This window comes from Cololabis saira, chromosome 20 (assembly GCF_033807715.1).
Source record: "Cololabis saira isolate AMF1-May2022 chromosome 20, fColSai1.1, whole genome shotgun sequence".
In the NCBI taxonomy this organism is placed as follows: domain Eukaryota; kingdom Metazoa; phylum Chordata; class Actinopteri; order Beloniformes; family Belonidae; genus Cololabis; species Cololabis saira.
In genome coordinates, this window is record NC_084606.1 from 7,505,894 (window position 1) to 7,519,070 (window position 13,177).

At 38.4% G+C, this 13,177-nt stretch overlaps 1 protein-coding gene across 2 annotated transcripts in view; it reads right to left on the bottom strand.

Moving 5' to 3' along the window:
- LOC133420226 (sodium/hydrogen exchanger 9B2) overlaps positions 1-13,177 on the bottom strand; it is a 39,091-nt gene that overhangs the window by 24,767 nt on the left and 1,147 nt on the right. For both annotated transcript variants that reach the window (XM_061709842.1, XM_061709840.1), the window contains exons 2-3: positions 11,597-11,627; positions 9,160-9,228 (exon numbers count right to left, since the gene is read on the bottom strand). In XM_061709842.1, the coding sequence (XP_061565826.1) occupies positions 9,160-9,228; positions 11,597-11,608 (81 nt within the window). In that variant the 5' untranslated portion in view covers positions 11,609-11,627. The remainder of the gene's footprint in view (positions 1-9,159; positions 9,229-11,596; positions 11,628-13,177) is intronic.

Here is a 13,177-nt window from a genome sequence, read left to right on the forward strand (position 1 = left end):
GCATAACCCTGCCAACACACGGATATTCATGTGACTTCCTGCTTTAACACCTCGGTTGGTCTAAACCAGGGGTCTGCAACCCAAAATGTTGAAAGAGCCATATTGGACCAAAAACACAAAAAACAAATATGTCTGGAGCCACAAAAAATGAAAAGCCTTGTATCAGCCTTAGAATGAAGACAAATGGCAAAAGGCAAAAAGGTTGAGAAAAAATTCGAAATGTTGAGAGAAATGTCGAGAAAAAAGTTAAAATGTCGAGAAAAACATTAGAAATGTCGAGATTAATGTTGAGGTACAATCTCGAGAAAAAAGTTGAAATGTCGAGAAAAAAGTCAAAGTGTTGAGGAAAAAAGTCAAAATGTATAGAAAAAAGTCCAAATTTTGGGAAAAAAGTCGAAATTTTGGGAAAAAAGTTGAAATGTCGAGAAAGAAGTCGAAATGTCAAGATTAATATTGAAGTACAATTTTGAGAAAAAAGTCGAAATGTCGAGAAAAAAGTCAAAATGTATAGAAAAAAGTCAAAATCTTGGGAAAAAAGTTGAAATTTCGGGAAAAAAGTTGAAATGTCAAGATTAATGTTGAAGTACAATCTTGAGAAAAAAAATTCTAGAAAAAAGTCAAAATGTTGAAATTAAAAAGGAAAAGAAAAAGGAAGAAAATAGAGAAAAAAAGGAAAAAAGAAGAAAAAAGAAAAAAAGGAAAAAAGAAGAAAAAAAGAGAAAAAAAGGAAAAAAAAAAGAATAAAGGAAAAAAAAGGTCAAACATTTTTGAAAAAGCTCCAGGAGCCACTAGGGCGGCGCTAAAGAGCCACATGCGGCTCTAGAGCCGCGGGTTGCCGACCCCTGGTCTAAACGTACCTCCTTATAACGTGTTTGTTCCCGTCCCACTGAACCCCAACCAGCTACGACAAAGACCAGAGTAAAACACAGATATTCAGAGGAGGGTTTTGAAGACAGCCAAACATAACATACTTTTAAAATCAGTAAAGTAAACTAGCGAGTCATTCTACCTGCTCACAAGTGTCCAATGTCCACTGATAATCTGGTTTATGCTACCGTTAACATTACTTTGCTTCTTGCACTTTTCTCGTATTCAGATGAATAACCTGGTGATAAAGGTTACTCTTAGCTGGCTCCAGTGAGCTAATCATTCTAATTAAGTTAAAGTTAGTGGGATCCAGTGAGCTAATCATTCTAATTAAGTTAAAGTTAGTTGGATCCAGTGAGCTAATCATTCTAATTAAGTTAAAGTTAGTTGGATCCAGTGAGCTAATCATTTTAATTAAGTTAAAGTTAGATGGATCCAGTGAGCTAGTAATGATAACCAAGTTAAAGTTAGCTGGTTCCAGTAAGGTTGCCACCTTTCAGAAATAGAAATAAGGGACGCCCTGATTTCAGCAGCGCAGGAGCCAAAAAAAAAAGCCCCAAAACTTCTAAACTGAATAAAAATGTGTTTATTTTATATGAAAAAACAAAATACTTTGATTTAAAGTTTAAAGTGCTTTAATAGCATTGAACTTGCATGACTGTACAAACAGCCAACCATATAGCAGCTGAAATAGCCTCCTATGCTAAGTATGTCCACATCAGCCCAGATGTAATATAGCCTACAGGTGAAGAATATGGTATAAAAGTTAATTTATTTCAATAATTCAACTAGAATATGGTGTAAAAGTTAACTTTTTTCAATAATTCAACTAGAATATGGTGTAAAGGTTAATTTATTTCAATAATTCAACTAGAATATGGTGTAAAAGTTAATTTATTTCAATAATTCAACTAGAATATGGTGTAAAAGTTAACGTATTTAAATAATTCAACTAGAATATGGTGTAAAAGTTAATTTATTTCAATAATTCAACTAGAATATGGTGTAAAAATTAATTTATTTCAATAATTCAACTAGAATATGGTGTAAAAGTTAACGTATTTCAATAATTCAACTTGAATATGGTGTAAAAGTTAATTTATTTCAATAATTCAACTAGAATATGGTGTAAAAGTTAATTTATTTCAATAATTCAACTAGAATATGGTGTAAAAGTTAATTTATTTCAATAATTCAACTAGAATATGGTGTAAAAGTTAACGTATTTCAATAATTCAACTTGAATATGGTGTAAAAGTTAATTTATTTCAATAATTCAACTAGAATATGGTGTAAAAGTTAACTTATTTCAATAATTCAACTAGAATATGGTGTAAAAGTTAATTTATTTCAATAATTCAACTAGAATATGGTGTAAAGGTTAATTTATTTCAATAATTCAAATAGAATATGGTGTAAAGGTTAATTTATTTCAATAATTCAACTAGAATATGGTGTAAAAGTATTAGTTCAATACGGGACGCAACATTGTTTTCTCAAATAAAGGACAATTCCGTATTTTACGGGACGGGTGGCGACCCTAGGTTCCAGTGAGCTAGAAATGATAACCAAGTTAAAAGGTAGCTGGTTCCAGTGAGCTAGTAATGCTAACTAAATTAAAGTTAGCTGGCTGTAATCAAGTTACAGGTAATTGGATCCAGTAAGCTAGTAATGTTATCCAAGTTAAAGTTAGCTGGATCCAGCGAGGTAATCATATTAATTAAGTTAAAGTCATTGAACAGAGAGGTTTTATTGTCTGATCCTGATAATGATTAAACCGACCAACGTTATCAGTCCCATGTGGACCTGATTGAAAGTGTCGTCAGAGTTTATTGCCGCTCATCAGTCCTTGACCTGGCGGTGAACCTTCAGCTGGCTGTTCACAGAAACTTTACAAGGTGTCGTTGATTCACACAGCTGAAATAAATCCTGGCATCACCAACTATAACCCTGTCAAACAAAGACGGAAAAGGTCGTAATCATGTGTTTGAAGGTAATATCAGTTTGCATCAGAGGTTAGAATGAGTTAAGCCAGGTTACTTGTGGTCATGTTGTATGAACACCTCCTAGTTTCACCCATTTGCTGATGTTTGGATGAACCATGTCTGCAGCGAATCGGCGGGTGTTTGCCAACATCCCGTCTGTTGTTCTGAACTGTCAACAGTCTCAGATGAAGTTCTGATGTAGCTCGTAGTCAGGATCTAGACCAGCACCGCCCACGTCCTCAGCTCTGGCTCAGCTTTATCTAGAATGATTTCCAGAGAATACAGATGATAACATGACTGACACGACGGATGGAATGAGCAGAAGCTGGTTGGGACATGCCCACTTCATGTCAATCAAAGTTAGTTGTGGCGTTGTGGCGACCAGTCAGTAGAACCTGCATATCTGGACCCTAGTGGTCTGTAGAGGACCTGCAGGTCTGGATCTGTATGGAGCCAAATCAAGGCCAAAAGTTTTGCTAATTTGAAAATAAAATTTGAACCTGAAAATTCTTTTTTAACCTACGTTTCCTGAAGGCAACATGACTGAGGAACGTCCCCCGCCTTCTCTCTTAAGCTGTCACTCATGATGCCACGCCCCTCTCAGTTGATGTCACGCCCCCCACGCCAGATCAGGGCCAAAAGTCTGAACCTGAACAAAAAATTTGAAACTGAAAAAAAAGAAGTGAAACTGAAAAAAAAAGATATGAAACTGAAAAAAAGATTTGAAACTGAAATAAAAAGATTTGAAACTGAAAAAAAGATCTGATACTGAAAAAAATAAAACTGAAACTTTAAAAAAGAATTTTCAGGTTCAAATTTTATTTTCAAATTAGCAAAACTTTTGGCCTTGATTTGGCTCCATAGATCTGGACCCTAGTGGTCTGTAGAGGACCTGCAGGTCTGGATCTGGACCCTAGTGGTCTGTAGAGGACCTGCAGGTCTGGATCTGGACCCTAGTGGTCTGTAGAGGACCTGCAGGTCTGGATCTGGACCCTAGTGGTCTGTAGAGGACCTGCAGGTCTGGATCTGGACCCTGTTACCCATCATGGATCACCTGGACCATCCTCTCCACCAAAGCCTGGGCAGACAGCGGAGCAGCTTCTCCATGAGAGCATCTCTGTTGTCATAGTAACCACTACAGGATCATCAGGCTACAACACTAATGGAGCTGTGTCTGTTATCGTCCTGTTGGGTTTATCGTTGCAAGTATTTTTATATACAGGTTACTCCACGTAGTCTGTATTTATTTGATAGTTTTTATATTTTTGTGATGTACATGTGGCACATAGGATATTCATCATTGCCTGCTCACTTAAAAATGTTATTTTATATCTAACTCTTATATTGCATATTTACAGACACCCCCATTCAATTTTAAGCATTTCTTATTTTTTTTGGACTGTAAAAGGCACGACACCACCTGGGGGTTTATAAGCTGTGGGTTGCGCTGAATTCTTCAGTAGGCCGTTAACACTGAGACCAGTAAAAGCCACTGACGATCAGCCGACTCACATTTCCGTTTTTATATTTATTCTTTCAGGTGGGTAAATGTTACATAAGCATTACTACAATTTGTCAATATTGTAAGATTTATATAGTAAACTGTCGCATTGTAACGTGTATTTTGTTAGCGGTATTTGCGCTAGTTCCTAAACTGGGACGAGTTGGCAGCAGCTCGCCGGTTACGATGAGTGGCTCTGGTCAAATTAATGTTACAACTGGCAATCGTAGTCGGATGTAACGTTTGCCTGACTATATTCCATGATATAGTAGAGCAGAAAACTGTTTTATTTGCCTTTAAAGCCCAGCAGAAACTGCTTCCAAACTGCATTCAGGATTTGTTCCAGATAAAAGAAACCCGCTATGACCTGAGGGGGAAACTCATGTTTGAGACGACGACAGCAAGAACTAATATTAAAAAGAGATGTACATCAGTTAAGGCTAGAGAAATTTGGAATAGTTGTAATAACAACCTAAAAATGTGTCGCTCTATCGTCAAGTTTAAGAAATTGTTTAAAGAAAATATTGTAAATAAATATAAAACATTATAATTATAAAGTATACTATCAAAAACATTCTAGGATGTGAAACGTCAATTTTATATTTTGTCTTACTTATTTTTTTCTTCTTCTTCTTCCTATAAGCTACGGCTTCAGCTACACCTTTTCGGCAAAAGAAATGTTGTTTTTTTTTCTTCCTTTTCATCTTGTTCTGTACAAGCCGAAATAAAGATTCATAACATAACATACTGATAGGATGTATGAGTATGATGTAATTTTAGAGAGTTTTGTTGTTTATATTTTCTGTGTTTTATTAATTTTCCCCCAACGGTTATTAATTTTCCGCCAGCTGATTAGCAGCGCTGTAGTTTACTGTTGCTATGGCAACCAGGCAGCACACAGGCTGTAATACTTCATAAGTAAACCAGAGGATAAATGGGAGAAATTATATTATTGATGTAATTGTTGTGTGACTAAAGGCATAAGGGAATAATATAATTGTTATATTTAGATAATAATAAGAATTGTAGATAATATAAATATAGAATGAGTACTTTCATTAGCCTTATATAGAATTGATCATTTTTAATAGCCTACGTTTATTCATAACCACCTATTTTATGTTTATTGTGATTCTATTAGCCTATTGATTTTAAATGGAAATATTTAGTGAATGTATTGTTATTAGCATATTTTGAAATATTGAGATTTTTACATAATACTGTGATTTTGATATGATATTGTTATTGTTTATATTGTCATTTGTATTGGTCCAAATAAGTTCAGTTGGCAGTTAACACCGGGACCAGTAAAAGCCACTGACGATCACCCGACTCACATTTCCGTTTTTTATTTATTCTTCCAGAATAAATGATTTTCTGAAATATGTCACCCTATGAGTCAGATTGACCTCTGTGGGCGTAACATACACACTGCTGAAACATTAGAATTAATTACTTTTACCTGCTGGTTGCTATGGTGACAGTATTTTCCACTTGTACTACATGTTGACCTGCAGTTTATGGTTTTCTTTTCTGCCACCTGGTGGACAAACTCCAGACCTGCACATCATTACAGGTTCAGTACTGAAGTTATCTAGCTAGTTAGCTAGCTAGCTTAGCTCTGTGGAGGCTAAACTAGGGTTCACGGCCCTCTGAAGGTCTCCTGGTTCATCCCTCAGGTCTGAAAATGATTTAACGGCAGAAAAAAAGAAATTAAACGATCAGTTATGAACAAAAATTCACACTTATTTTATGGTGAAAATGTGTGTGATGAACGAGGTGTGATCATCGTAGTTTACGTCTCTGAATCGGAGTCAGCAGACAGACGTGAGTCGTCCTGTTTGACTCACCATCGTAGGGACATAGTAATCAATCCTAACCTGTACTTTAGTATTATTTGGACTTGACGTTGGACAAATACAACCTCTGATCAACAACAACACACCATTTTATCATGTCCTCTTTTTAACAAAATTAAGACAATAAAAAAAAGTCAGCTTTCAGCTCAGTTAAACCCCAGACCATCATCACTCCATCACCGTGCTCAACAGTGAGGTGTTTGTGCTGTGATGCCAAAGTTCATCAATGACTGACGATCTGTTTGTCAATGACTGACGATCGGGTCATCAATGACTGACGATCAGGTCATCAATGACTGACGATCAGGTAGAATAGAATAGACTTTATTGTCATTGTGCTCAAGTTACAATGTGATTGGTTAGGATGTTCCCACCAAAGTGCAAAAGAAGCTATCAAAATAAGAAGAATAAATAAGTATAAAAAGCACAGTATAAAAAAATAAAAGCAATAAAACAATGAATGGATAAAATGCAACAAACTGTGATCCATACATCACTCCCACATCATTCAGAAAAATACACCTGTTATGTATTGTTGTGTTATGTTATGTATTGTTGTGTTATGTTATGCTATGTTATGCTATGTTGTGTATTATTTAACAGTCTAATGGCCCAGGAATAATAGGTGTTTAATGTAATAATTTATAATTTATTTAATTTATATACAAATAGACACAATTTAATAGGTGTCTATTTGTCCGCTGCTTCAGGACTCTGTACAGGTCATCAATGACTGACGGTCGGGTCATCACTGACTGACGATCTGTTCGTCAATGACGGACGATTGGTTCATCAATGACTGATGATCGGGTCATCAATAACTGACGATTGGGTCATCAATGACTGACGATCTGTTCATCAATGTCTAACGATCGGTTCATTAATGACTGACTATCTGTTCGTCAATGACTGACGATCGGGTCATGAATGACTAACGATCGGGTCATCAATGACGGACGATCTGTTCGTCAATTACTGACGATCTGTTCATCAATGACTGACGATCGGGTCATCAATGACTGACGGTCGGGTCATCAATGACTGACGATCTGTTCATCAATGTCTGACGATCGGTTCATCAATGACTGACTATCTGTTCGTCAATGACTGACGATCGGGTCATAAATGACTAACGATCGGGTCATCAATGACGGACGATCTGTTCGTCAATGACGGACGATCTGTTCATCAATGACTGACGATCGGGTCATCAATGACTGACGATCGGGTCATAAATGACTAACGATCGGGTCATCAATGACGGACGATCTGTTCATCAATGACTGACGATTGGTTCATCAATGACTGATGATCGGGTCATCAATAACTGACGATCGGGTCATCAATGACTGACGATTAGGTCATCAATGACGGACGATCTGTTTGTCAATGACGGACAATCTGTTCATCAATGACGGACGATCTGTTCGTCAATGACTGATCGGGTCATCAATGACTGACGATCTGTTCAACAATGACTGACGATTGGGTCATCAATAGGGGTGTAACGATACACTAATCTCACGATACGGTACGATACACCATATTGAGGTCACGATAACGATACGATATTATAGCAGTATTTTTTTAACAACCTTGAATGAGGAACATATGACTGGAAAAAAAGGTCTTTTATTTGAAAGACACAAAATACAAAACAATGCTGTGCGTTTGCCCTATTGTTACAGTTTGTAATGCTTTATAACTGTTTAAGTTTTAAAGAGAAAGCCAGGCCAACCATTTTCCACAAACTGAACTAAAAGTAAATGTCAGGTTTGCATTATGCATCTTCAGTTTCATACAAGTACAAATATTTTGCCACAAACTGAATAGTTTCTCTCATGTATGATTTGACTTTTTTCTTTTCCAGAAATTTAACAACTAAAATTAAATAGATAAAAGTAAATAAATACATACAATTTTACATCATAAAAAAGATTGATTCATGTTCACCGTATAAGTGTAAGAGGAGATTTATTTTTGTTAAGGTTATTTTGGTAATTCAGGGTTCATTATTTTATAAATATATTCTTTATATTCTGATGTAAATCAGGGACTATAATGACACTAGTCAGTTTATCTGTAGTGATTAGTCTGTTTTAGATTGGGCGGAGTGATACGCCACAGTACGGCACTAGGTGCTGTGTTGATGTTCTAAAATCCTACACTGTTGAGGGACATTAAAGTACACTGGAACTCAGCAGAAGTTGTCCCCGTGTTTATCCTACTCACGACCCCAAAAAGGTTTAATTTAATAAGGTAAGGCTTAACTCTACACCAGACTTACATAAGTAAAAGTTCAGAGCTCAAAACCCGATAGTCCCAATAGTCCCGTGATCGGGACCGGAAAACGGTACCAGTTTCTTCTGAGCGTAGTCAGTTTTTCGTCCGCGGGTCGAGGTGCGGTCGGCACCAATACACTGCGCGTTACTAGTCAACACAGTATAGGCTATTAATATTAATAACCCAATATCGCGATACAGTTTGTCACCTCCACGGGACGTTTCGTGACTTTTTTGTATCGCGAAATTTCGTGGCACGATATATTGATACACCCCTAGTCATCAATGACTGACGATCTGTTCAACAACGACTGACGATTGGGTCATCAATGACTGACGATTGGGTCATCAATGACTAATGATCGGGTCATCAATGACTGACGATCTGTTCATCAATGACTGACGATCTTTTCGTCAATGACTGACGATCAGCCCTAACTTTAATGAGCAGTTTGTCCCTGTTGTTCTTTTAATGATACGATGTTAAATAAATATGGATCAGATGGAAACTGAGGTTGTATTTTTCTACAACTGATCAATCAGATGAAGGTGTTTATATTTCACCCACCATGATCAATCAGATGAATGTGTTTGATACACCTGTTGACCAGAAGGTTCAGGTGGGCGGGGCTAGAGGTCTGTAACGTGGTCAGGTGACTCTTTACCTCGTCTTGTTGCTGCTGCAGGCCGTCGTTCTCCTGGACGTAGCGCTTTGTGGCGTCTTCGTCCAGCCTCTGAAACACAAGTGAAGCTATTCACCAGAGATCAATACGACCCTGATCACCAGAGATCAATACGACCCTGATCACCAGAGATCAATACCACCCAGATCACCAGAGATCAATACCACCCAGATCACCAGAGATCAATACCACCCAGATCACCAGAGATCAATACCACCCAGATCACCAGAGATCAATACCACCCAGATCACCAGAGATCAATACCACCCAGATCACCAGAGATCAATACCACCCAGATCACCAGAGATCAATACCACCCAGATCACCAGAGATCAATACCACCCTGATCACCAGAGATCAATACGACCCTGATCACCCGAACCGGATCAGAGTCCTGGTCTAGACCAGGGGTCGGCAACCCGCGGCTCTAGAGCCGCATGTGGCTCTTTAGCGCCGCCCTAGTGGCTCCCTGGAGCTTTTTCAAAAATGTTTGACCTTTTTTTTCATTTTTTTCTTCTTTTTTTCCTTTTTTTCCTCTTTTCTTCTTTTTTTCCTTTTTTCTTCTTTTTTCTGTTTTTTCCTGTTTTTTTTTTCTTTTTTCTTTTTTCCTTCTTTTTTTCTTTTCTCCTTTTTTAAATCTTTTTTCTTACTTTTTCCTTTCCTTTTTAATCTCAATATTTTTATTTTTTCTCAAAATTTTGACTTTTTTCTCAAAATTTTGACTTTTTTCTCAACATTTGGACTTTTTTCTCAACATTTGGACTTTTTTCTCGACATTTCGACTTTTGTCTCAAGATTGTACTTCAACATTAATCTTGACATTTCGACTTTTTTCTCGAAAATTCGACTTTTTTCTCGACATTTCGACTTTTTTCTCGAAGTGCATAATGAAAAAAATCTTCCCCCAGTTATAACTAATATAGAAACATGAAGCATGTGTTGTCTTCATTCTAAGGCTTATACAAGACTTTTCATTTTTTGCGGCTCCAGACATATTTGTTTTTTGTGTTTTTGGTCCAATATGGCTTTTTCAAAATTTTGGGTTGCGACCCCTGGTCCAGCTGGATCAGAGTCCTGGTCCAGCTGGTCCAGCAGGATCAGAGTCCTGGTCCAGCTGGTCCAGCAGGATCAGAGTCCTGGTCCAGCAGGATCAGAGTCCTGGTCCAGCTGGATCAGAGTCCTGGTCCAGATGGATCAGGGTCCTGGTCCAGCTGGATCAGAGTCCTGGTCCAGCTGGATTTGTTCCAGACATCCACTTGAAGGTTCTGCTGAGATGATGCTGCCTTTACTTTATTTATTTACACATTTATCATCACAAGTATTTTATTAAATTTCCATTTTTATAAAGTCACTTTTTTCATTTGTGAATTTCTAAATTATTTCTTTTTAGTTCATTTTCTGGGTGCTTTTCTATTTAGTTTAGTTTTTATTTATTCAGTTTGGCTTGAACTTGAACGTATTTCTGGAGTTTTACTGAAGAGGTTCAAACCCATCTGGACCCCAGAAACCTGGAGACCCTGATCAACCTGGACCCCAGAAACTTGGAGACCCTGATGAACCTGCACCCCAGAAACCTGAAGACCCTGATGAACCTGCACCCCAGAAACCTGAAGACCCTGATGAATCTGGACCCCAGAAACCTGGAGACCCTGATGAACCTGGACCCCAGAAACCTGAAGACCCTGATGAATCTGGACCCCAGAAACCTGGAGACCCTGATGAACCTGGACCCCAGAAACCTGAAGACCCTGATGAACCTGCACCCCAGAAACCTGGAGACCCTGGTGAATCTGGACCCCAGAAACCTGGAGACCCTGATGAACCTGGACCCCAGAAACCTGAAGATCCAGATGAATCTGGACCCCAGAAACCTGAAGATCCAGATGAATCTGGACCCCAGAAACCTGAAGATCCAGATGAACCTGGACCCCAGAAACCTGAAGATCCAGATGAACCTGGACCCCAGAAACCTGAAGATCCAGATGAACCTGGACCCCAGAAACCTGAAGATCCAGATGAACCTGGACCCCAGAAACCTGAAGATCCAGATGAACCTGGACCCCAGAAACCTGAAGACCCTGATGAATCTGGACCCCAGAAACCTGGAGACCCTGATGAACCTGGACCCCAGAAACCTGAAGACCCTGATGAAACCTGAAGATCCAGATGAACCTGGACCCCAGAAACCTGGAGACCCTGATGAACCTGGACCCCAGAAACCTGGAGACCCTGATGAACCTGGACCCCAGAAACTTGGAGACCCTGGTGAACCTGGACCCCAGAAACTTGGAGACCCTGATCAACCTGGAGCCCAGAAACCTGGAGACCCTGGTGAAACCCGATGGCTGAACTGATGCTTCACCGTGGTGGACGCAGCTGGGTGTAGAAAAACAGAGAAGAAGAGCGGCGGAGCACTCACTGTGGAGGTCATGGTCGTCCTGCGGCAGAATCTGTGAAGAAGTACAAGTACACCAGTGAAGAACTACAAGTACATCATTCTAAGGTACTCTGATGTTCAACTACTCTGAACCTGCAGGTTTACATCCCAATTCAACAACACGGAGATTCAAACGCTTTACAGAGACATTAAAACATCACATATTAGAAATATGAAGCCTGGTTTAAAATTTAAACAAAAAGAAAGAAAAAAAGAAATAAGAACAATAGATGAAATTAGTTCTTAAAAAATGATCAACTCAAGTTTAACTGGATCTGGATCTCTCTTCAGGTGCAGCTGGTTCTGGTTCTGGGAACTGATGAAGAACCAGATCCAGATGACCTGAGGGGTCTGGAAGGTTCATACCGGGTCAGGAGGTCGGGATGTGTTCTGGTCCTGGACCCTTCAGGGCTTTATAGACCAGAACCAGAACTGTATAGACCAGAACCAGAACTTTATGGACCAGAACCAGAACTTTATAGACCAGAACCAGAACTTTATAGACCAGCATCAGAACTTTATAGACCAGAACCAGAACTTTATAGACCAGAACCAGAACTTTATAGACCAGAACCAGAACTTTATAGACCAGCACCAGAACTTTATGGACCAGAACCAGAACTTTATAGACCAGCATCAGAACTTTATGGACCAGAACCAGAACTTTATAGACCAGCATCAGAACTTTATAGACCAGCATCAGAACTTTATAGGCCAGAACCAGAACTTTATAGACCAGAACCAGAACTTTATAGACCAGAACCAGATCTTTATGGACCAGCATCATAACTTTGTTATTGATATGTTCTCAAGGTGGTAGTCAGCCTACTAAACCCCAGACACGCTCACCTCTGGTGATCGGAGACGCCCATACCAGACACGTCATTTAAATAGAAAGATCAGTTCAGATCTGAGATGTAAATCAGTTCAGATCTAAGATGTAAATCAGTTCAGATCTGAGATGTAAATCAGTTCAGATCTGAGATGTAAATCAGTTCAGATCTGAGATGTAAATCAGTTCAGATCTAAGATGTAAATCAGTTCAGATCTGAGATGTAAATCAGTTCAGATCTGAGATGTAAATCAGTTCAGATCTGAGATGTAAATCAGTTCAGATCTGAGATGTAAATCAGTTCAGATCTGAGATGTAAATCAGTTCAGATCTAAGATGTAAATCAGTTCAGATCTAAGATGTAAATCAGTTCAGATCTGAGATGTAAATCAGTTCAGATCTAAGATGTAAATCAGTTCAGATCTGAGATGTAAATCAGTTCAGATCTAAGATGTAAATCAGTTCAGATCTAAGATGTAAATCAGTTCAGATCTGAGATGTGAACCCGAGAGTGGAGAAGCTTTTTCAGGATTCAGCAGTCAAATTTTTGTTTTACAGTGTCAAAAAGTTTTTTTGACACTGTATATGTGTGATGATCCCCCACAAAATCACATGTAACTATATCTGATTGGATGTTAAGACTATGCTTTGCTGCTATTTGCTTGCTAAATTAATTGCTAAATTTGCTGATTTGCTTTTATAGCATGTTGTCTATGTAAATCTTTTTGTGA